At 46.9% G+C, this 25,123-nt stretch overlaps 1 protein-coding gene across 1 annotated transcript; it reads left to right on the top strand.

The window, feature by feature from the left end:
* The first annotated feature begins 286 nt into the window (after positions 1-286).
* On the top strand, positions 287-24,307 carry DDX54 (DEAD-box helicase 54). The gene is made up of 20 exons (XM_033174604.1): positions 287-490; positions 907-1,033; positions 1,295-1,365; positions 2,154-2,342; positions 3,728-3,777; positions 5,323-5,364; positions 7,549-7,644; positions 9,438-9,559; positions 10,694-10,755; positions 13,008-13,139; positions 13,966-14,176; positions 14,570-14,704; positions 15,007-15,228; positions 15,363-15,436; positions 15,600-15,800; positions 17,901-18,043; positions 19,360-19,473; positions 22,027-22,131; positions 22,946-23,043; positions 23,994-24,307. The coding sequence occupies exons 1-20, from the start codon at positions 302-304 to the stop codon at positions 24,224-24,226; spliced, it is 2,616 nt and encodes an 871-aa protein (XP_033030495.1). The 5' UTR covers positions 287-301; the 3' UTR covers positions 24,227-24,307.
* Positions 24,308-25,123: the final 816 nt, after the last annotated feature.

Here is a 25,123-nt window from a genome sequence, read left to right as displayed (position 1 = left end):
ACATGCCCATTAAATGTGTGCTGGATCTTCCGTGTGCTTTAAATATATGGCGTGGATCTGTCCTGACACTTTATTACGGCGAAAGCTTTCATGGACCGGAGCCCATTCATCAAATGCTTGTGTTTAAAACGAACAAATAAATGCGGCGCTCTAACTGAACCCGGAGGTTCTTCCTCAAGACACGAAATCAGCTTATCTACATTTTTTATCTCTAAAGAGTCTGGCGTCCAAGCCGTGAGTGGCAGAGAAAAGCCAGCCACTCCTGGAGCGCTTGCTATGGAGAAGAGGCGGGGCTTAATGGATGTCCCGCCTCCGATCACCGGGGCCCCGCCCATTCGACGCACGTGGCTCCCTGCCTTCCTGGATCCGGAGTGACTTCTTCGGCCGGGAGGTTGTTTGCGGCGCTTCTCCCATGGCTCCTGCCCAGGCCACGGGGCGGCGAAGGAAAAGGCAGAGGCGGTGCAAGGATCGGGACTTGGACGAGCAGCAGGTAAGTGGGAGACACCCCCCCCCCTCACAGGAAAGGAGAGGTGCCGGGGCTTAAGGGAAGGATCGGGAGCCTAGGGCCAGTACAGTGGCTAGAGAGTGTGTCGGACTAGGACCTGGTAGGCCAGGGTTCAAATCCCCCTCAGCCTAGCCTGCCTCGCAGGGTTGTTGTGAGGATGAAATGAGGCGAGGTAGAGCCATCCTTGGAGAAGAAGTTGGGACATGAATGGTAAGAAAATTGTAGAGCAACTCTTTGCCAGAAACAAACAAAACAGCTCTTCAGCCTAACCTGCCTCACAGGGTTGTTGTGAGGATAATACATGGTGGAGAAAACACTGGGTTATAGCCCACTCGGGGTTGGTTCTTCCTGTTGCTGCTCTGTATTCAAACTCACTCTTTCTTTTTTGGTGTGTTTCAAAGGACTATGAGATGCCGGTTCCAGATTTTCCGGCATCGGATTGCACTTCTGATGTCGAGCTAGACACCCAGGAAATGGTTCGGGCCCAGAACAAGAAAAAGAAGAAATCGGGGGGCTTTCAGTCCATGGGTGAGTGAGAGAGAGCTTTTTTAATGTTGCAAAATCAGCTGTTCTTGTATGCTAGCAGGGGCCAGGCCAAGGTTTGAGGCGGCCCTCAGCAAAGTGTCCTCCACTCTCCTAGATGGGTTGGTCCTTTTAAGGTTTATGTATGGGTCGTGAACAGCAGGGTTCTGGATCAGGCCAAAGGCCCATCTGGTCCAGCGTCCTCCCTGCCCTGCATTCCAGATTTTAAAATAATGGTGAATCTCAATTAACTGTTTTCTCCCTTAGGTCTGGGGTACCCTGTGTTCAAAGGGATCATGAAGAAAGGGTACAAAATACCGACTCCCATCCAGAGAAAGGTGAGGACCCAGGAAATGCCATGCTGGATCGGAAATCAAGGGTCCATCTAAGCCGATCTCTTCATTTTTGCTTTAGAAATATTCTGTTCATGCATTGCAGGGGGTTGGACCAGATGACCCTCAGGGTCCCTTCCAACCCTACAATGATACGATTTTATGAAAGGCCCCCAAGGGTCATCTACTCCCAACCCTCTACAATGCAGGAATGTCAGCTAAAGCATCTGTGACAAATGGCTATCCAACCTCTGTTTAAAAACCTTCAATGAAGGAGAGTCCACTACCTTCCAAGAGAGGCCATTATGCTGTCAAACGGCTCTTATTGTCAGAAAGTTCTTCCTGATATTTAGGGGCAACCCAGCCAGATGAGCGAGGTATAAATATTATTATTATTAGGCAGAATCTCCTTTCTTGCAACATGAACTCATTGGTGCAAGTCCTATCCTATGGAGCAGGAGGGGAAAAAATGCTTGCTCCACCTTCCAACTCTACAATATTATGAAATCTTATTCAGATCTCTCTCTAGGCCTCCTTCCCCTCACCCCAAAACCTGCAATATGGGGACAATCAAGTTGTTTTTTCATCATTATCTTCATGACATTTTGCATGTAAACTTGGTTTTGTGTTTCCTAGGCCCCATCCGAATTTTACATTGTAGTTAAGGGTTTTGAGAGTTGTGATGAGATTCCTCATCCTCTTAGAGAGCTGCAGTCCGCACAGTCCCTGACTTACAAGTTTGCTGCTGTCGTTCGATTTTCCGTGCCTCCACTCTGAATCGGCTTGTTTTGCAGACCATCCCTGTGATCCTGGATGGCAAGGATGTGGTGGCGATGGCAAGGACGGGCAGCGGAAAGACGGCCTGTTTCCTCATTCCCATGTTTGAGAAGCTGAAGGTGCACAGTGCCAAGACCGGGGCACGGGCTCTTATCCTCTCTCCGACCAGAGAACTTGCCTTGCAGACCCTCAAGTTTACCAAGGAGGTAATCCAAAGATGCGTCGAGGGAAGGCTGGGACTCAAGAGCAGGGGTCAGCAACCTTTTTCAGCCGTGGGCCTGTCCACCGTCCTTCAGACCATGTGGTGGGCTGAACTATATTTTGAAAAAAAATAAATGAATGAATTCCTATGCCCCACAAATAACCCAGAGATGCATTTTAAATAAAAGGACACGTTCTACTCATGTAAAAACACACCGATTCCCAGACGGTCTGTAGGCCGGATTGAGAAGGCCCATGGGCCGCATCTGGCCCACGGGCCTTAGGTTGCCTACCCCTGCTCAAGAGTCTTTAAAGCCTTTTAAACATTCTGCTTATGGAATAGTTACTTTACTCTTCTTTGTTTGTGACTCCCTGCACATATTACACGTCTTCTGTTTATGAATTTTGAAACAGTTTGATAGTGTTATTTGAGTATTGTCAATATATTATTAGCCTTCGTGTTGTTTTATGTTGTTCAGATGGGACTCAAGAGTGGCAGAAACAGTTTTGGTCGCTTAGAAGCCTTTGTACTAGCTGCATTTAGGCAGTGCTTTATTCCATTCCCCCCTCATTTCCTTACTTGTTAATTCCCACGTATCATTACACACCAGGCAAAAACACATTCCTCTTCTCCCAGGCCTTTGGCTAATTAGCCAATCTATGGTCTTTTAAATGGTGGTTTTGGGGGTTGTTGTTTTTGTTTGTTACTATGCTATTTATTTTTGCATTTTTATATTATTAGCTGCCCAGGGATCCTCGGATGAAGAGTGGTATAGAAATTTAATAAATAATAATAGTACCAATGTAAAATGGATGTTCGTATCCATGTTGTTTCCCAGAAAAAAAAAATCTGCTTGCAACCCTGTTCACTTGGGAAATTGTGGGAGTTTTTTCGAGTTGCAGTTTCATTTAAAAATAAAATAAAATTGGAGCAGTTATCCCAGCATACGAGGGTCTATGTTGTTTAAACTTTAGCACTACGTGGCGGTATATTAATCAAAAAGCCGCAGTTCTATAACACAACAGGTGCTGCAGTGCAAAAGGGTTAGAAGACAGGGGAGAAGTTCATTCAGTAGAACCAGCAAAATGAATGCTATAAGCCTGATGTCTGGATGCAGCCGCTGAAGCACTCTGAGGCTGCAGAGATCTATGGACAATGTGCAGTTGACCAGAGGAACATACCACTACCGGATTTTGTTGCGAGTTTAGCAGGATTCCTCAGAGAGCTTGGGGTCAAGCGAAGGTGGGCCTGTTCAAGCCTGAGGCTCATCAAGTCCCTGGCTTTCTTTTGGTTATTAGACAGCTGGGAGGATATCTTGGGACCAAATGCAAGTTTTTGACTGGTTTTGTTTTGTTTTTGTTTTTTTACTCTTCCCCCCGCCTACTAAAGCTTGGCCGATACACAGGCCTGAAAACGGCTTTGATCCTTGGAGGAGACAAGTAAGTTTGACATTAAAAAACACACACAAAGATTTTTGACCTGCCCCATGTTTAGGCCTCACAGGAAGTCACATTGTTGAAGAACCAATGCCACATTCACAACTTATGTTTGAAGCGCTACAATGCCACTTGAAACATTCACAGCTTCCCCCAAGGAATCCTGGGAACTGTAGTTCGTTATGGGTTCTGAGTAGTTAAGAGGTCCCCTGTTCCCTTACACAGAGCTACAGTTCCCAGAGAAGAAGGATTGATTGTTAAACCATTCTGGGAATTGTAGCTCTGGGAAGGGGAATAAGGGTTTCCTAATGACTCTCAGCCTGAGCAAACTACAAGTCCCAGAATCCTTGGGGATGGTGAGTATTGTCTGTTTAAAGTAGTATCATATGCTTTAAACTTATGGTTTGACTGTGGCCTTGAGTTCCATCTGATTTGGCATTGTAACTCATCTCCCTGCCTCTCCAAGGAGTGAGCTTTCCATAAAGTTGATTGCTGACTAGGAAATCTAAATTTCCTAGCTTTGGAAGAAGAAAGAAGGATATGAATTGAAAATTGGGTACCGGTTGATATTGCAGTGTAATAAAGACATACATGAAGATAGGTGGATATGTGGAAATACACTCATAAGTAAGAGCGAATCATACGGTTGGGCTTGATAGGAAGTCGGATGGGTTTGGGAAATTCATTGGTATTGGGGGTTTTTAATTTTGGGGTGTTCTGGGGGGGTTGTTTATTTTTTTCTTCCTTTTCTTTTTTATGTTTTCCTTTCCGTTTAATGATATGTTATTTTTGGTTTATATTACTTAAACTATTATGGATTCATTTGTAGTATTCTATAAGGGTATAGAATTGGATACCGGTTAGGGGTAATAACAAAACTTAGCAAATATAGCAATTGTAATTGTATTATTATTATTTGTATTTGGAACGTTTATTCAAAAGAGAGAGCCAGTATGGTGTAGTGGTTAAGAGCAGTAGACTCGTAATCTGGTGAACCAGGTTCGCGTCTCCGCTCCTCCACATGCAGCTGCTGGGTGACCCTGGGCTAGTCACACTTCTCTGAAGTCTCTCAGCCCCACTCACCTCACAGAGTGTTTGTTGTGGGGGAGGAAGGGAAAGGAGAATGTGAGCCGCTTTGAGACTCCTTCGGGTAGTGATAAAGCGGGATATCAAATCCAAACTCTTCTTCTTCTTTTTCTTATTGTATACTTTTGCCAAACATTGTATATCTGATAAATAAACGATTATAATAATAAAAAAGGAAATCTAAATAAATAAAAACAAATATCCAGTGTTGATGCTTAAAAGTGCCATTGAAGCAATACATTTTGTTTCTGAAGTTGTGGACCATATGGTGTTAAGCAGGCAAGCCTTTGTCCTTTCTAACATTCTAATTGTTATACGTAATAAAAAATATTTTTTTAAAGAAAAGACAGGACATAACATCTGAGTGTGGCAGCCAAGGTTAGGCGCAACGGGGGGTGGGGCAGGGAGGTTTTTCTGCTTTCTCTAAAACTAAATTTGCCTTCCGCCTCTCCTCTCTTCCAGGATGGAAGACCAGTTTGCAGCTCTGCATGAAAACCCTGATATGTAAGTCCAGTGCTTTTTTCGGGGGGGGGGGGGCGCATACCCCTAAACATTTTGTGAATCTTTGTACTTTTGACCATTTACTATATTTATTTTCCCCGATTTGAACTATAAAATGGTGATTTTCTTGAGTCAAAATGGGAGTACCCCTAAGCATTTTTTTTAAAGAAAAAAAAGCATTGTGTAAGTCTAAAAACTTGGGCTGGTGACTATGAAACAAGGGGCTTGTTTTGACAGGCCTCCTGAGTGCCCCTTTCATTCATCCTGATGCCTCTCCCATAACAAGGTTTTGTATAAGCCCATTTCAATCTGCCGGGCTGTCACAGGTACAATGCAGTATTCTTTCTGAACTTGTAACAAAACCCTGCAGAATTCCCTTCTTACCGACATTGTTCAGGCACATTTGCTCTTACCTCTTTTCGGCACCTGCTGAAAACATTTTTTTGTTTAGGCAACCCCTTCTGGACACCAACTTCAGTTGCTATGTGCTTCAGCCTGTTTTTTAGCCTAACTGTGGATTTTTAAGTGTACATTTTTGTAAAACAAAAACAAAACCTCCTGTTTCTTTACTTTGTCTTTCATTGACAATTTTAGTGTTTGCTCTGTTTGTGAAAACGCTTAGGGGTTTTGTTTCCCACCATGCAGTATGCAAAATAGGTTAAATGAAGTAAACAGATAATAAACCATCATCGGCTGAGTCAGGGGTGGGGAACATTCGGCCCTAAAATGTTGCTGAACTTCACCTCCCATGTGCCCCAGCAAGCATGGCCAACGGCTAGGGAGGATAGGAGTTGTAATTTAGCAACTTTTGGCAGACCGAAGCTTTCTCACCCCTGGGCTAAGACCTCCATGAGTGGAAAACCTGCAGCTGGGCTGTACCGCATCAGATTTCAGGAGGATGCGCGAGGAGGAGGATCCATGCACATCGAAAGCTAGCATGCCAAGAAGTCTTTCCTGAAATGCTAGCTTTCAGTTTGCAAGTTGATATGGAAGAGTTAATTAATGCGTGCTCCATTGGCACCAGTGTTAGAAACTCAGGTATATAAGCTAATCGCCAAATGTCACTTGAAACCTAGGTTGCGATCATTTAGGAGCCTTTTTTTGCAATGAGATTTATTATTATTCATTTTATTTCTATATCACTTGACTTTTTTAAAGAAAAAAATCTCAAAGTGGTTTACAACACTTTAAAACGTCAAACGAAACAATCCAGAATAAAACAGACTCAAGCTTCAAGGAAAATATTTCAGATTCTTCTCTAGGTGACATTCTGCTTCCCCCTTATTTACTTACTTGATATACCTGCCCCATAGCAGAAGTAGTCTAGGAAACCAGTGTGGTGTAGTGGTTCGAGTGTTGGACTAGGACCTGGGAGATCAGGGTTCAAATCCCTTCTGGGTCATGAGCCTCGCTGGGCGACCTTGGAGTCAGCCACAGGCTCTTAACTCTACCTCACAGGGTCATTGTAGGGATTAACTGAGGAGGGAGACGACCCATGTACTCCTTGGAGAAAAAGGTGAGCTGTAAGTACAATAAATAAGCTCTTTTGCTGACCTGCTTAAGCAAGCTGCAGGGACCAGCCAGATGCAGATGTCTGTTGCCAACCTGGCACCCAGAGATCTCCACGTGGTCGCCATTTGACCCGTGCCAGTAGCAAAACGCGCCTGGCTAATTTCTAACACTGACTTTCTCTATCCTCTTGGTATAAAACTTTATAAAAGAATGGGGGAAATTTACAAATTATCTAGGAGACCACTGCAAGCAGATGGAAACGAGAGCAGAATTTTGACACACTTGTAGTAGTGTAAAAAATATAATGGATAATATGGTTTGATACAAAAACTGGAGTACAGACTAATATGCAGTTGTTGATGTTTTAAAAACAAGACTCCGTGGATGGGATGGGGGAAGTCGCGAGATTTGGAGAATCTCCACATATAGTACTACTTTATTGATGTGTGTCCGTTTGTAATTTTTATTTGTAAAATTAATAAAATGTCTTTCAAAAAATAATAATCCAACCCTGACCTGCATCCTGAACTTGCGCAGTCAAGACACGCTGATAACCTCAGTGAGAGCTGACCCTTTGTGGCTCAGTGGATCCTTCACAGGTAGGCAGCTGACGGCTGTGCCCCCCCCCCCACCTTGCCCCAAGCATCCACTGTGTCCTTTGCTTGCCTCCCACAGAATCATTGCAACTCCTGGCCGGCTGATGCATGTGGCCATAGAGATGAAGCTCAAACTGCAGAGTGTGGAATACGTGGTCTTTGACGAAGCAGACAGGTGAGTTCCTGGCCACTTGGGGGAGCGCCTATTTTTCCAGGCAGGAGATCAGGCCACAGCATTCAGAAACGGGAACGTAGAAAGCCAGCTGCTGCTGAGACAGACCTTCAATCCATCTAGGTCAATATGGTCCACTCTGATTGGCAGTGGCTGTCCAGGGTTTTGGACAGGAAATCTTTCCCAGTTTTACCTGGAGATGCCATTGGGCATAGAACTAGGGATCCTCTGCATGCAAGGCAGATGCTCTAACTACTGAACTTCCCTTCCCTTATGCTGAGTCAGCCTCCTGGTCCACCTAGCTCAGTATTATCCACACTGCCTGGCAGCAGCTCTCCTGGATTTGTAGAGTTGGAAGGGACCACAAGGGTCATCTACCCCAACCCCTTGCACACTTTTTGCCCAACGTGGGGCTCGAACCTACAGCCTTGAGATTAAGAGTCTCACACTCTACCGACTGAGCTATCAAGAATTTCAGAGAGGGATTCCTGCCTGGAGATGCTGGGCTTGAACCTGGGACCTTCTGCATGCAAAGCCAATATCCTGCCTCTGAGCTATGTTGCTTGGTTCTTCCATCTAGGGAAGAGGAGCCTGGTGACAGCCATGTTCCTGTGGGCAGTTTTGGCTTTTTTCAGTTGTGATTCTTGGTGGTGGTGGTCTGAGCCAAAATAATTCAAATTCCAAGATTAGCCAGCTGGGGTTGATGGGAGTTGTAGTCCAAAATATCTGGAGAGTTGATGAAGGCTACTCTTTATGATGATGATGATGTTGTTGTTGTTTAGTCGTTTAGTTGTGTCCGACTCTTCGTGACCCCATGGACCAGAGCACGCCAGGTACTCCTGTCTTCCACTGCCTCACGCAGTTTGGTCAGACTCGTGTTGGTAGCTTCGAGAACACTGTCCGACCATCTCGTCCTCTGTCGTCCCCTTCTCCTTGTGCCCTCCATCTTTCCCAACATCAGGGTCTTTTCCAGGGAGTCTTCTCTTCTCATGAGGTGGCCAAAGTATTGGAGCCTCAACTTCAGGATCTGTCCTTCCAGTGAGCACTCGGGGCTGATTTCCTTCAGAATGGATAGGTTTGATCTTCTTGCAGTCCATGGGACTCTCAAGAGTCTCCTCCAGCACCATAATTCAAAAGCATCAATTCTTTGACGATCAGCCTTCTTTATGGTCCAGCTCTCACTTCCATACATCACTACTGGGAAACCCATAGCTTTAACTATACGGACCTTTAAAACTATATAGGTTTTCTTTTTAATGAAGTACTGTTTGTCTTCATGAGATGTCCTTCCATAGTGTGTGGCTTTTTAAAAATGAAACTTTGGTTTGCAAGGTATTCTTATAGCTTCTCATCCCAACCCTGTCCCTGTTCTTCAACCATCTTTGTATAGGAAATCAACAACTTTTTTCCAGAGTGGCGTCACTCTGGAATTCTAAGAACTCACCCCCCCCCCCACAAAAAAAGCTGTCTTAATGTTGCTGTAAACTGCCCTGATGTTTTGCGAGAGGAAGATGTAGAAATACTTTGATCACTAAATACATAGCAAAGAACTTTCTAAAATATATAACAAAAGAACACTTGGTTTAAAAAAAAAAGATTCCCAATGGGTGCTCTGAAGTGCTACAGTCCTGGGGAGAGGGCTGTACCACGTTCATAGAGATGGCTATACCACGTCTGTAGCCAGGCGTTTGCTTGGCTGAATCTTGTTGCATATTTTTTCAGATCCTCTGTCCTGCCGCTTGTTCTGTTTGCTTTCTGTGCCTCCTCAAAACTCATTTTGCCGCTTACCTTCCTAGGCTCTTTGAGATGGGCTTTGCAGAGCAGCTGCAAGAGATCATTTCGAGGCTGCCCGAGAACCGCCAGACCGTTCTCTTCTCTGCCACCCTGCCCAAACTTCTCGTGGAGTTTGCTCGAGCCGGTAAGGAGATGCAGCTGGTCGCAGGTTCCGCCTTTTCGTACCGGAGACCCAATCTCACAGTTCCCCCAAGAGAGGGATTGACTGTGAAACCACTCCGGGAACCGTAGCTCTGTGAAGGAAATGGGGGAGGTCTCTCAGCACCCTTCGCAAATGGCATTTCTTGGGATTCATGACTGTTTTTAGTGGTTGGAGATTCCTTTAAAATAAAAATCCCCCGGTCCCATTTATCTAGATTGCCGAGAGCATCTGGAAAATACCTTTATCCTCATTCCAGAGTGAGATGTAGCCAGGGTGTATAAAAATCAACGATTTAAATAATAATAAAATCAAATTCTTTTTTCTTTAAATCAGATTTTTTTTATTTCAATCAGATTTTTTCAAAAAAAATGCTTTTGGAGGAAAAATCTTTCTAAAGATAGTTTTCTGTTTAAGTTACATTATAGTCCAAAGGCTATTCATCAGGAAATAAGGATTTGTTTTAAGTTTTTCATGTGTGCTAAAAGTCAGTCTGGTGTGTGTGTGTTTTTTAAAAAAAGTTTAACTACATCAGTTAACAAACATGGATACATAGGCTATAGTGCTATTGTTTTAGTTAAATAAATTGTTTAAATTGTTATTAAGGAAATTATTATTTTTCTCCTTCCAGTAAATTACAGCAGAAAAGTTGTCCAAATATAAACAGTTAACTCATTAAACCTCACAATAATTTCATAATTATCGGTCTATGTATTTCTAATACTATAACCAAATTAGTAATTTTGATATAACTGTAAAAACTACTCTGAAAATTAATTATTCCAAAAATGAAACCTTCGTCTGGTTGTAAACATTGATTATACCAGCAAGAATGAGTCTTTCTGTAAAAAAAAAAAAAAAGATTTAAATCAAGTCTTACTGACTAGTGATTTAAATCAATAATAATAATAATAATAATAATTTATTTGTACCCCGCCCATCTGGCTGGGTCTCCCCAGCCACTCTGGGCGGCTTCCATCAAATATTAAAATACATTTAAAATATTACTTACTGACTAGTGATTTAAATCAAATCTACCCTGCTTAGAGCATCTGGAAAATCCAGAGCGAATATGTAGTTTCATATTCTCTCCCCTCTGCCCAAACTTCCTTTCTACAGGTCTTACTGAGCCGGTGTTGATCCGATTGGATGTGGAATCCAAGCTGAGCGAGCAGCTCAAGGTAAGCAGGAAGTATGGATATCTTGAAAGCGGCAGTTTGGGGAAGGGGAGGAGTTTGGCATTGGGATCTGACAAAATTGGAAAGCGGGGTATACATGGCCGTTCATGTGGCTTCCCTGTTGCTGCTCCTCTAGTCCGCTTGAGCCAAATTGGCGGTTCTGTTAACTCAGGGATGGGGAACATCTGGCTCAGTGGCCAACTGCGGCCCTTGAGAGCTCTCTCGGGTATTTTTTGCTTGGCTGGAGTGTGCCTGTCAGGATACCCCAGTGGGTTGTTCACAAGTAACGACAGAGTCCTCTTACTCTAAAGACTACTTTATTGTGCATACTTATTTACAGTGCAGAGCTAGCTAAAAACATGACTGCTCAGTCACTTGAAGAATCCGGAAGTGCTCCTCTCCGGTTTCCCGCCCAGCACCAAAGCCTCGGCACCCTGAAACGATGTCTTCTGGGTCTCCTAGCCCCCCTACGCTGTGCCTGTGCCGGAAGCTGCAACTTTCCCTCCGACCGCGTCTGGCTGGCGGTGCTGGGTCTCTCCCTTGCATCCCTGACTGTCTGCTCCTCCTCCTCTTCCGGGGGAGAGAGCTCTGGCGACGGGCTTTGAGAGGAGTCAGATGACAGCAGTGGCTGGGGATCCCTATACCTAAGCAAGACCTTCTCTCGAGGAAGTTCCCTGTCCTGATCCTCCCCCCTCAGAGGATCTCGTTCCCCTGCCCTGGCTCTCCTCACAAGTAGGACCTCTGCCCGGGTTCTCCTTGTGAGGAGAAGGCAAATCCCTGACAGTGCCCTTAATATTGCTCCTCCCTTGCCTGAATGGAGGATGGAGAGGAAGGTATAGTTTTGTGCGTCTGCCCCCAGTATCAATGGGCAGAGAGTTCCAAAAATGCAGGCTTTGCTGTACTGACGGATCATTATTATTATTATTTGCAGCTTGAACTTTATTTGGCCCTTGTAAAAAAAGAAGAAGCCAGTTTTCATCCTTGAGTTTGGGGTTTGCGTGTGTGTGTGTGGTTTTAAAATGGGGTTTTAAAATGGCAGCTTTAAACAACAGTGGAGGTCTGGATAAAGCAGGGATGGAGGAGCACAGAAGATAATACAGGGGCTTGAAGTAGCTGTGAGGAGATGGTGGGTTTGGGGAAATGTAATGGGGCAAGGTGGGGGGCTGGCAAGCAGTGGGTAAGTGGGGGTTGGTGAGCAGGGGCAGCAGCCCGTGTGTATGTGTCTACCGTATTTTTCGCTCCATAAGACGCACCTTTTTCCTCCTAAAAAGTAAGGGCAAATATCTGTGCGTCTTATGGAGTGAATGGTGGTCCCTGGAGCTGAATTGCCCAGGGTCAAAAGAGGATCATGCTTTTTATTTTACAAAGAGAAATGGGGGTGTTGAAAGGACCCCGCTGAGCAGCTGAGCAGCAAGAGATCGGGAGAGAGACAAGAGTCCTGGCTCCCTTTCAGCCCCGCCCTCCATTGTTGAATGTGTTGCAGAGGGAGGTTGTTTGTTTCCCCAGCAACATGTGACTGGCTGATTAGATTATCTGTCTGGAAACTTTAGAAATGGCTCCCTTTCCTTTAGAAGCTACAGAAATGTGAGTTGAACCCCATAAAAAACGGGGCTTTTCCTATTTGCTTTTCCCCCTTTGCAAAAGGAGCTTTGCTTTTCCCCCTTTGCAAAAAAAAGCTGCAAAACCTTTAGCTGATCTAAAAAAACCAGGGCTTTCCCCTTTGCAAAAAAGCTGCAAAACTTTTAGCTGATCCTCAAAAAAACAAGGCTTTCCCCTTTGCAAAAAAAGCTGCAAAACTTTTAGCTGATCCTCAAAAAAACGGCTTTTAGAGGAGGAAAACCAGAAAAATATTTTTTTTCTTGTTTCCCCCTCTAAAAACAAGGTGCGCCCTCTGGAGCGAAAAATACGGTATATCCTAATCTGCAAGGAGGCATAAAAGCTGCCTTATACCAGATTAGGTTGACTTTGAGTGCTTAGTCTCAGGGCAATTTTTCTAGAAAAAGAGGCTCACCATAAATGCCTCCCTTGTTCTCTTATCATGGCAATGATCCTGGAACTGAGTTTCGGTGAGTTCTGGCTGCGGGGGGTGGGGGCGTGAAGCCCTGGTTCAGCCAATCTGTCACCCTCCAGTTGTCGGAAGTGTCTTATTTGGGGGAAGGTGTCAGATAGGCGAAGACTGGGCTAGACCCTTCCGAGCTGGGAGAAAACTCGGCAGGCACCAACACTGACAATTAAACACCTAATCATCCCCACAGCTGTCTTTCTATCATGTGCGTGCTGATGACAAGCCAGCCCTCCTGTTGTACCTGCTGAGGACGGTCGTAAGACCGCAGGACCAGACGATTGTCTTTGTGGCCACAAAACATCATACAGAATACCTGAAAGAGGTATGCGGCTTGTTGAGTTTGGGTGTGTGTGTCATTGGCGGCATTCACATGGCGATTCACACAATTTTTGCTGCTGTCAGCAAGATTTTTACTAATGATTTCAGGTTGGTAGGCATATTGTCCTCTATTAAACAGGACTAACATGGGGCTGAGTCTCCACGTAACCCCTGCCATATTTGATGGTTATGTTTTTAAGGTTTCCTTTAAAAGTTGGATTGTCTACACAGGACAGGAACGGGTTGTTGTTGTTGTTGTTGTTGTTGTTATCTCCTGCCCTTTCCCCAGAATCAAGGTGGCTTACAGATAAAATAGAAACAAGTCAAAACTTAGGGAAAAAGTCATAGAAAAGTTATTAAACATCTGTCTCTATATATAAACACAACTTACACACATGTGCTTTAGGCACATGGCAAAAAAGGAAAGAATAGAAAAGGGATGGGGTTTTAGGAAAAATGACTTTGGCAATCCCCACCCATCATTGAAACCAAGGTGTTTTCACTACACACGATTTTGGCTTTAGGCGCATTCCCCAGAACATAGCCCCCGCCTAAGTTGCAGGCTTATTGTATGTACATGCAAAATATCTTATTAAAAACACAGACATTTACAATACAAGCATCACGGCAGCAAAACGAATTTTCTTCGAAACGATGAGGACCAGAAACTTGCCGGGTTTTTAAAGAAAAGGGTGAAGAAGTTCTAAAGCTCCATTCCCAATTCAGTCCTGTTCTGTACCCCATGGACACCTGGGGAACTCGAGTGATACTTTTGATTTCTCCTCACTTGCCGACCTTCAGTTTGCTTCCTCTCACTGATGCTCCTGCAGCTGTTGACAGCCCAGGGTGTGAACTGCACGCATGTCTACAGCTCCCTGGACCAGACGGCCCGGAAGATCAATGTGGGCAAGTTTATCCATGGCAAATGCTCGGTGCTGATCGTCACCGACTTGGCTGCCCGGGGCATCGACATCCCTCTCCTGGACAACGTGGTCAACTACAGCTTCCCGGCCAAGGCCAAGCTCTTCCTGCACCGTGTCGGTGAGTTCTTGAGGTCCGGCACCTTGCGCAGCTTAACTTGTGAAAGCTGCCTTAAGTCGGCTCAGACTTCTAGTTCATCTAGGCCAGCATCTTAAGGGCCTGGGTGCAGAGGAGGGAAGAAAAGCAGCTTGGGTAGCAAAGCATACACTTTGCATGGCCTTTTGTGAGTGCCTCCCCCCATTGGCTACTGTCAACCAGGAACTGGAAGTGCTTGTCAAACTGCATAGGGACTGGGACCCCTTGACTGCAACACATGTGGCTCTGTAGCTGTTCAGCTTTGCCCAAATGGTCACTCTTTTTTACAGCACTGGTTGGAGATTCAAGCTTAGAAGACAGATTAAATAGACCTTTTGTGCCATCCAACATTTCTCTTCTCTGTTTTGCTCTCTCCAGGCAGAGTGGCCCGGGCAGGGAGAAGTGGTACGGCTTACTCCCTGGTGGCTCCGGATGAGACCCCCTATGTTTTTGACTTGCACCTCTTCCTAGGCCGGCCCCTTGTCCTTGCCAACCCTCACGAGAAGCCTACAGGTAGGTCTGCCCTCGTTAGGTGGCAATAATTAGCAGGCATGCCTTTGGGAATTGATTTTTCTTTATTGCAAGCATAATAGATTGGTCAAAAAAAGGTTACCGCTGCAATTGCTCATGGCTTTCGTGCAATACGTTGCATGTTTTATTCCTTTGTTCTGTTTTATTCCCCGCCGATATCAAGGGGAAAGAGTATTCCACAGCTGCGGCACCACCACCAAGAAGGCCCTTCTATGGCCGCCACCCATTCCTCTGTCAGCGGCCCTGAAACAGCTCCCTGACTGCTTCTCTTTCCCCCCTTTCAGACACAGACGGCATCTTTGGCCGTGTCCCCCAGAGCATCATCGACGACGAGGAGAGCCTGCTGCAGACGGACCACGAGCGCTCGCTGGAACTGCAGAGCCTCCGGCGAGTCTCTGACAATGCCCAGAAGCAGTACCTGAAGTCGCGGCCTGCACCGTCGCCCGAGTCCATCAAGAGGGTCAAGGAAATGGACTTCAGCCTGCTGGGCATCCACCCCTTGTTCAGTGAGTGGCTTAGTGAAAAATAATTTTTATTATTATTTCTACCCTGCCCATCTGGCTGAGTTGCCCCATTCCTAGCCTGCTGCTGCTCCACCACACGGGTGTAACCTTTCCCTCCCCCCTTTGTGTCCCCGAAGGTCTTCGCTTTGAGGGGGAAGAGATGGAGCGGCTGAAATTCGTGGACAGCATCAAAAGTTACCGTTCCAAGGCGGTGAGTGTTGCGAGCGACCCCTAAGAGCAGACCCCGTGCCTCTTGGCATTAAAGGAGCCCTGGCACCCGCCCGGTGGAGCTGCATGCCAGCGCCAGGGCAGGGTTCGATCCTGCTTTGCCCTGGCCAACGTCGACACCCCCCTTCCCCCGCTGCTGTTTCTAGACCATCTTCGAAATCAACGCCACCAACAAGACTCTGGCCAGCGATGTCATGCGGGCCAAACGTAACCGGGACCGCCAGCTCATTGACCGGCACCAGCGTAAGCAGCAGGAGAGGCTCTCCTTGGCGGCAGAGAAGGTCCAACGTATTGCTTTGCCGGCGACCGCAGAGCAAGACCCAGAGGAAGAGGAGGAACGCATTCAGGTAGGGATGCGGTCGGGGCTGGTGGGCTTCCTCTCGGCTTCAGGACAGACTTTTCACTGGGGAACCCGTATCCTTGCAATGCGCCGGAGCGTGGCTACCCTTGGATGCCTGTTCTGGAGGCTCCAACTGGAGCAAAACACTGGACTACTGGTGTGGACAGACATATTGCCAGCACATGACTCTGGTGCCCCCAAATCTGCACTGGCTGACCATAGGCTACTGGGACAGGTTCAGGGTTCTTGCATTCTTTTTCCAAGTCCCTTAACAACTCTGGTCCAGGACACCCGAGGGACCTCCAGATTCCTTAAATCCATGCCAGATCACGGAGGTCATTGGGGGAGCTGCTGTTAGTGGTCTCCCAAGGCTTGGATGCATGGCTTATATCCACCAGGATCCGAGCTTGTGGTCAAGCAGTATATAAATTGTTTAAATGAATTTCACAGTAGGAAAAACTGGATTCCGTAACCTCTGAACCTTAATGCTAATCTGCTGACCATGGTGAGGGTCTGAGAGCTACTTTAAGATGGTGACAGTCCCACCATCATCACCACCTCCTCCTCCAGTGGTTGGAAATCAGTCTCCACCTGACGTTGACTTTTGAAAATTATTTTTATAGGTTGTTGTTATTATTATTATTATTATTATTATTATTATTATTATTATTTATTAACACAATTTTAACAGGACAAAACCCCTTTCCCACCCCTTAGAGGAGACAAGGGGAGTTTATAAGTAAAATATTAAAAACAAGAAATCCAAAAACATTAATTGGTCAGTACAGCCCATCAAGAAGCATCACGGTTCTAGTCCTCAATGTTCGTAGCAGCCGGAGAGTTTTGTAAGCTGCTGGGAGATGTGATGATGATGATGATGATGATGATGATGATAATAATAATAATAATAATAATAATAATAATAATAATAAATTTTTATTTATACCCCGCCCTTCCCAGCCAAAATCTGGACTCAGGGCGGCTAACACTAATTAAAATCACAGCAAAAACATAAAAACAATCAGTTTAAAATAACAGATTAAAATACAAATTTGAAAATTCAATATTAAAACTGCAGTCTCATTTTCAAATAACCCACCAATAAAAGAATGAAGCAGAAACCAACCCAAAGGCCAGGTGGAACAGCTCCGTCTTGCAGGCCCTGCGGAAAGATGCCAAATCCCGCAGGGCCCTGGTCTCTTGTGATAGACTGTTCCACCAAGTCGGGGCCAATACTGAGAAAGCCCTGGCCCTAGTTGAGGCCAACCTAGCGTCTTTGTTGCTCGGGACCGCCAAAAGATTATTATTTGAGGACCTTAAGGTCCTACACGGGACATACCAGGAGAGGCGGTCCCTTAGGTACGAGGGTCCTAAGCCGCATAGGGCTTTAAAGTTCAAAACCAGCACCTTAAACCATTGCGTTCCTCTTGAACGCGGAGGGTGATCTTGGCCTTCTGTGCGGCATGCGAGCACTCGCCTGTTGGAGACGGGGGATGGCAGCCCCCTCAAGGGGGGGGGGGCTCGGACCCCTGTCCCAAAATATTGAGGGGGCTGAAGCCCCTTGGTTCCCTATTGTTGGCGCCCCTGGTGGTGTGCTTGGGAAAAGCGCAGACCCCATGGCACCCTCCCTGGGAGTAATGCAGAACCACAGAGAACCATGAACCCAGTGGAACTGGCCCGCCTTCCTGCATATTGAGGGTTGCTAGCCGTTCTCAGGAACCCAGGTGGCGCTGTGGGTTAAACCACAGAGCCTAGGGCTTGCTGATCAGAAGGTCGGCGGTTCGATTCCCTGCGATGGGGTGAGCTCCCGTTGCCCAGTCCCAGCTCCTGCCCAACTAGCAGTTCGAAAGCACGTCAAAAGTGCAAGTAGATAAATAGGTACCGCTCCAGCGGGAAGGTAAACGGCATTTGCGTGCGCTGCTCTGGTTCACCTGAAGCGGCTTTGTCATGCTGGCCACATGACCCGGAAGCTGTACGCCGGCTCCCTCGGCCAGTAACAGGAGATGAGCGCCGCAACCCCAGAGTCGGAAATGACTGGACCTAATGGTCAGGGGTCCCTTTACCTTTACCTTTTAGCCGTTCTTAACATTTTCACACACACACCCAGGATGTTTTCTCCAGCGTGGTGGGAAGGAAGCGGAAGCAGCCCCTGGATGGAAAGGAAAACGGGAAGAAGCAGAGGCTGGCAACGCAGCAGGAAGGAGAGTTCTACATCCCATACCGGCCAAAGGACTTTGAGAGCGAACGAGGGTAGGTGGCAGCAGTGGGAGTACACTAGTGGCCAAAATTGTGGAAACCTCTTGGGGAAAGTCTATTTCCGAGGTTTGATGGCTCATAACACCTGATCGGCTCTCTAAACACTCATGCTCACTGGCTACATTCAAATGAAGGAAAGCTTCTGCATATCAACCAATCTAAGCAAGTTGTGCTTTCTTTTTCCGGTTATTTGGCTATAACTTTTGATAGAATACAGATAATTGAACAAACGTTGTTGCATTACATTCTTCATGAAATCATCTTTCCATTGATACATAATTTTGTGGTGTTACTCAAAATAAAAAAAAAGTGGCGTTATGTGCCATCAAACCTTAGAAATACACTTTCCCCAAAAGGTTTCCACAATTTTGGCCACTAGCGTAGCCTCCGGTCTGAAGAGTCCTAGCTCAGTGGTAAAGCATGAGAATATAGGGGAGGATTTCTAGGTTAGAGACCAGGAGAGTTAAGAGGCAATAGAATACAAATTATGCATAGCGTGCAGAAAGGGGATAGAAAAAAGTGTTCCTCCTCCTCTCTTGTCCCAGGGTTAAGATTCCCATCTGGGCATCTGGCTCGGCTGGTGTGAGAACAGGATGCTGGACTAGATGGGCCATTGGCCTGATCCTGCAGGTCTCTGCTCTGCTTGTGTTCTCACAGGTTGCTGTCTCTGCCAGTGTGGTGTAGTGGTTAAGAGCAGTGGTCTCGTAATCTGGTGAACTGGGTTCACGTCTCCGCTCCTCCACATGCAGCTGCTGGGTGACCTTGGGGTAGTCACACTTCTTTGAAGTCTTTCAGCCCCACTCGCCGCACAGAGTGTTTGTTGTGGGGGAGGAAGGGAAAGGAGAATGTTAGCCACTTTGAGACTCCTTTGGGTAGTGATAAAGTGGGATATCAAATCCAAACTCCTCCTCCTCCTCCTCCTCCTCCTCCTCCTCCTCCTCCTCCTCCTCCTCTTCTTCTTCTTCTTCTTCTTCTTCTTCTCTGAGCTTGGTATTGTCTGCACAGACTGGGCCCAAGGTTTCAGACAGGGGAGCCTTTCCCTGTCCTTACCTGGAGGTGCCAGGGATTGAACCTCTGGCCTTCTGCCTTCAAAGCAGGTGCTCTACTGCAGAGCTGCATCTCTTCTCCCAAGCAGAAGACCTTTGACTGTAGAAAGTCCTAGGTTCGAGCCCCTGGCCTCTCCTGTTAAAAGGCTCTAGAGAGCCCCTGGCAGCTAGGGCAGACAGCTTTGAGGCAAGCGGGCGAGTGGTTTGACCCGGGGTACAGCTGGTGGCTTTTCTTCCTGACCTCGGCCTCCTCTCAATGCCCAGGTTGTGCATCGGTGGGGAAGGCACAGCGTTCGAGCAACAGGCTTCCGGAGCTGTCCTTGACCTGATGGGCGATGAGAATCGGAACATGAGCAACAGCAAGCAGCTCTTGAAATGGTGAGTAGGACTCATAATCGAAGGGGTTTGCGTGGCTGTGCTGTTTTGTTTTTGTAAGTGTGGCAGGGCGGCAGAAATGTTACCATTCAAAAACATTTTTCGTCAACGGAGGGCTCCTAATACTGATAATTAATGGGCTGGATTTGTGTATGGTGAATTTATGTCTCTCCCCGGGGTGGAAAATGCACCCACAACTGAAAACCAAATCAAGCATTCTAGAACGTTCTGGAAACATTCCTTCATCCCTTGATCTCAGGGTTCTTGAGCCACAGCCATTGGCACCACGACACAATTCAAACGCACACATTCGATGCCTCCCCTTCCCAAATTGAATGTGGTTGTGCAGGGGTTGGTTATGGAGGTTTGCCTGTTTGGTTTTTTTTTTTTTTAGTCTTACATTTTTTTATTTCTTTCATTTATATCCTACCTTTCCTCCCAGAGAGTTCAAGGTAGTCTGCATACTCCCCCCTCCCCCATTTTTATCCTCACAACAATGTCCCTGTGAGGTAGGTTAGGCTCAGAGATGATTGGCCCAAGGTCACCCAGTGAACTTCATGCCTGAGTGGGGATTCAAACCCTGCTATCCCAGGGTCCTAGTCCGACACTCTTAACCACTACACCATACTGGCTCTTGAGAGGAGGTGGGGGGGGGGGAGATGTAGGTATTCTGCCTGTTTGTGGTGAGGAGAGTGGTGGAGATTCTGAGCACTGCCAGTTTCTGTGCCATGAAAGGGGTATTTTGTGGTTCCCACAGCAGTTCCTTAGATTTTCAAATGGGACTCTGGGCACCAAACAGCTTGGAGTGGGAGCTGTGCTGTACAGCGAGCTTATTCTACGTAAGATCATTATGTTGCCAAAACAGCACCATCTGGATGGTATCAGCAGGTTTCGAAGATTTTCAGAAATAAAAATTTTAGCTGGGGGAAATCCTGACAAAACAGCTTACTTGAGGACTCCACTTGCTTACGGAAAACACCTGGCTGTTCGGAGGGTAGGGGGAGCAAAACAGGGTTTTTAACGTGTGTGTGTGTGTGTGTGTGTAATGGAGTATTCTGGATAAGGGCCTGGCTGGCTGCGTCAATGGAATCCTGAACAGGAGAACCCCCACAATGCACCTTCTTGTCTCGGATCTCATTTGGTAATCTCTACAATGAAGTCGGTGCTATCTAACAGCAATGACATCACAATGTGTGTGTGTGTGTGTGTGTGTGTGTGTGTGTGTGTGTAATCACCACTATTCTCAAATGACCTCGAATGGTTTTATCATTTATCATCATTAAGTTTCCAAGGTTTGGCCATGGGCGGATAACCTTTAACGGTAACCTATTACTTCAGTGAAAGCTTGATTAACAACAAACATTGTCTTTTACTTCCCACAATGAGCTACTAATAATAAATTTGGTGGGCCGTTAGGGGGGGGGGGACACAAGGCCATCTGTTGATACATAAAACATTAGCCTGGGTTTCCAGTCAGCCTTTGCTAGGTTGCTCTGAAGCTGCTTGTGTGCCATTTTGCGTTTGTAGCCAGGATTGTGATGGCCTAAGCACACTCGGCACCCTGAACAAACAGCTCCCACAATTCCTTAGGGGGAAGCCATGACTGTTTAGAGTGTATGCCATGAATGGGGCCTAGCTTAAGGTGCACGTTAACTGATAGTTAGTGTATCCATAATGCAAACTGATGGTGGCTTCTTTTTTTCTTAGTATTATTCATAGATAGTTATTTTCTTTTTTTTAATTCCCCTTCTTTTTTTAATTTGCAAATTCCAAAGTTCACTCCTTTGAATGACAGGGCTGGGACCGGAAAGCAAGGGTTGGGGAGACCCTTCAGATGTTGCAATTGCCCTCCCGACGCCCGCTGAGGCTGCTGGGAGTTGGAGTCCCAGCGACACCTTGAGGGAGCACCCAGGCCTAACTGTTCCTGCCCTAAAAGACTTTTCATCAGATCAACCAATGGGTGGTGGCGATTTTTTTTTTATTAAATCTGTATACCGCCGTTCATCCGTAGATCTCGGGGTGGCTCACAACACAAATGTACAAGATGAAAACATAAAATACATAATGAAAACAAGAACAACAACAAAAAAACACAATCCAATGAAACCTGCTTTCCCCCCTCCCCAACAGTCCCTTTCCCACAAACACATTTAAAGGGCATCAGATGTCAATTGGCCAAAGGCCTGGTTGAAGAGGAACGTTTTTGCCTGGCACCTAAAAGTGTATAATGAAAGTGCCGGCCGAACCTCCTTGGGGAGAGCATTTTGCTCTACAGTCGTACCTCTGCTTACATCCACTTTGGCTTACGTATTTTCAGGTTACGTACTCCGGTAACCCGGAAGTGTTTTTTGGCGCGCAGGCACTTCTGCGCATGCTCAGAAGCATTCTGTGCAGTTCGTGCATGCGCAGAAGCGCAATATCGCGCTTTGCGCATGCGCAAAATGGACGCTTGGGTTATGTACTTTTCGGGGTGCAAACGGCACCCTGGAACGGATCGGGTACGTAACCCGAGGTACCACTGTATTTGTGTGTGTGTGTGTGTCTCCTCCTCTCCAGGGATCGGAAAAGGAAGAGGTTTGTGGGGCAGACAGGCCAGGAGAATAAGAAGAAGATCCGAACTGAAAGTGGTGCCTACATCAACAGCTCCTACAAAGGCAACCTGTATCCTTCCAGCTGCAAATGGCTCCATGGTAGAGCATGCAGGAGATGTCAGGTCCATCCTTGGCATGCCCAGGCAGGGCCAGGGGGAGATTCCATGCCTGAAATCCTGGGCAGCTGCTGCCAGTCAGTGAAAACAACACTGAGCTAGAGTGACCAATGCCCTGAATCAGTAGAAGGCAGCTTCCTATAGAATTCCTGTGTCGTACAGAAGGGTGGAGAACGCGAACAGATAGGGGCCACGTAGCTGTTTGTTTGGGGATAGAGGAAATGAGCCCGGAGAATAGATTATCGAAGACAGGAGGCGATACAGTCATACCTTGTGTTGCGATAGGTTCATGTTGCATCTTTTTGGGTTGCAAACGCAGCAAACCTGGAAGTGTATATTTCCAGGTTTCGCCGCACGCGCAGAAGCGCCACTCTAGTTATGGACTTTTCAGGGTGCGAAGGGCACCCCGAAACAGATTGAGTCCTTAACTAGAGGTACAACTGCAGTACTCTTCTTCAGAACCCAAAGCACTCTCATATCGAAGAGGGCAGTGGCTTTGTTCTGTACTATATTATAGCAGGGTAGATTTCAGTTGAACGAGAGGAGAAGCTTCTTAATGTCGAGAGAAGTTTGGCAGGGGCAGCCGTTCCCCACAAGACTTGCCCAAAGAGTTGCTGTCCTCTCGAGCTCCTCAAGCAAACAGTGGGAAGCCACCTACTCTTTTGACGAGGTTGGGGAGGAAGGGTGCCTGGTGAGCAGCCTACAGTCCATATTGGTGCGCTGCTTAAGAGTATTGATTGTGTGGTTTCCTGACCTCGCGTACCCCAGCTATGATAAATGGAAGAAGAAGAACAAGATAGATGATCAGGATTCGGATTCGGATCCGGAAGGAGAGCGCAGAGCCGGGAAGAGGCGGAAAGGCAGGGGTGAGTGTTTTTTCCAGGGAGGGGACGTGGTTTCCCCAGGCTCCCTTTGAAGCTGTGCACAAGTCAAAGGCGGGTGAATTGTGTGTGTGTTTTCCCCTGGCTCCCCCTTACAACTTAAGAGTCTATTTCAGCATCCCCAAAGAAAAGGCATTATGGATGGTATTTCCTTCACCCTACCATTTTTGGCAGGAGGTGGAAAATAGGCCCATCTTTTAAGGTGGAAGTCAAAACCTTTTGCTCTTTGGAGAGGTTGTCGTGTTGGCATATGGAGAAACATGTTTGAGGCAGGGTAGTTCTTCAAGCTTTCAAGTCTTCTGGGAATCCTGCCATCAGCTTGTGGACCTAATGATAGTAGTAGTAGTAGTAGTAGTAGTAGTAGTAATTAATCAGTTAATTAATTAATTAATACCCCACCCATCTGGCAGGGTTTCCCCAAGCCACTCTGGGCGGCTCCCAACAAAATTAAAAGCACAATAAAACCTTAAACATTAAAAACTTCCCTAAACAGGGCTGCCTTCAGATGCCTCCTAAAAATCAGGTAGTTGTTGACATCTGGTGGTAGGCCGTTCCACAGGGCGGGTGCCACTACCGAGAAGGCCCTCTGCCTGGTTCCCTGTAACCTCACTTCTCGCAGGGAGGTAAGCATCAGAAGGCCCTCAGAGCTGGACCTCAGTGTCTGGGCTGAACGATGGGGGTAGAGATGCTCCTTCAGGTATACAGGACCGAGGCCGCTTAGGGCTTTAAAGGTCAGCACCAACACTTTGAATTGTGCTCGGAAACGTACTGGGAGCCAATGTAGGTCTTTCAGGACCAGTGTTATATGGTCGTTATATGGTCTCGGCGGCTATTCCACGTCTACAGTGAGTGGAACGTAACACACACGCCCGGTGTTGCATTCTTACTGTATTTCAATGGAAGAATAATGCACACACTTGTGATTCCCTCTGAAGGTGCCCACCCTGCCCCGTCTTCCCGCGGCCCCCATCAGGGGAAGGTCCGCTCCGAGCTGAAAACCAAGCAGCAGATCTTCAAGCAACGGAAGAAGGCAGCCAAACACCGCTTCCTGCAGAGCGGCAGCTTGAAACGCCTGAAGTCGCGCAACCGGCAGCGGGTGCAAGAGATGCGCCAGACAGCCTTTGGGCGCGGGGCAGCCAAGAAGGGCAAGATGCGGAAGAGGATGTAGGCGGGGGCAAAGCCAGTGTGAGCCGGCTTCCGAGAGCTCTGACGACGCGCGTCACTTATTTGCTGTGTAAACTCTGGGAAAGATTAAAAACACCTCTTTAACTTGCCTGGCATTTCCACTTCCTGCGTTGGAGAAAGCCTCCTTTTACCAGGCTTCTACGAGCGTCCCTCTCTCCCTCCTACCTTTTCTGTTAATCAGTTTGGATCGATGCCACCTTCCACCCCCAAACCTTCCTCTGCTGTACCCACAGCTGCTGCCCTGAATTTGAAGCTGGGCTGGGCTGAATATTTATGCTGCGCGTCTCCCCCACCCTCACCTGTTCTGCATCAGTTACTGAGCCCCCCCCCCCCCAAAAAAAATCACCAGTGAAAAATTATCAAAGGGGAGACAGTGGGCTGCATCTGATGTGCATTTGATGTGTGCGATTTCAACCATGCACCCAGATGGAGAGGCACAAATTAGATCTGTGCAAGGTGGAGAGCTTAAAAGCTCTGTTCGCACTGGGGTACATTTGGGGCTACCTGGAGCGGAAAGAGCTTTTAAGCTCTCCGCCTCGCTCGGGTGCGGGGAGGCCAGCTCAGTGCACCAGCTCTGGGATGCATGTGTGACACCCAGCATGAGCATCCGTAGCCTCCCGGGTTTGGCGCACCTTGGCACTGCAAGCAACCCTAACCAGACCCAGCTCAAAGAGAGCTTAGAAACTCTCAGCCTCACTTGCTTTGGGCAAGGGCTGCTTAGCAGGCTGGCTCTGGGAGTTCTCTCTTTCTGCCCCTCACACAAAATCCACTGGGGCAGTTCCAGAGGTTTGGGTATACGTGATTTTCATGTATATGCACCCTTGGGAGCAAACCACTCGGAATGCACCTGTTCCGGAATGAAGGTGGCACTATGGTCTAA

This window comes from Lacerta agilis, chromosome 17 (genome assembly GCF_009819535.1).
Source record: "Lacerta agilis isolate rLacAgi1 chromosome 17, rLacAgi1.pri, whole genome shotgun sequence".
Classification (NCBI taxonomy): Eukaryota; Metazoa; Chordata; class Lepidosauria; order Squamata; family Lacertidae; genus Lacerta; species Lacerta agilis.
The sequence above is the reverse complement of the archived record's forward strand: the minus strand, read 5'-3'. Positions and strand labels throughout refer to the sequence as shown.

What these genes read in the sequence shown, in the direction of transcription:
- DDX54 (XM_033174604.1), top strand. Translation starts at nt 302, where the DNA reads ATGTCCCGCCTCCGATCACCGGGGCCCCGCCCATTCGACGCACGTGGC. An exon ending in CTGCATGAAAACCCTGATAT is followed by an intron (nt 5,365 to 7,548) that starts GTAAGTCCAGTG and finishes TGCCTCCCACAG; the next exon opens with AATCATTGCAACTCCTGGCC. An exon ending in GTCTTTGACGAAGCAGACAG is followed by an intron (nt 7,645 to 9,437) that starts GTGAGTTCCTGG and finishes TTACCTTCCTAG; the next exon opens with GCTCTTTGAGATGGGCTTTG.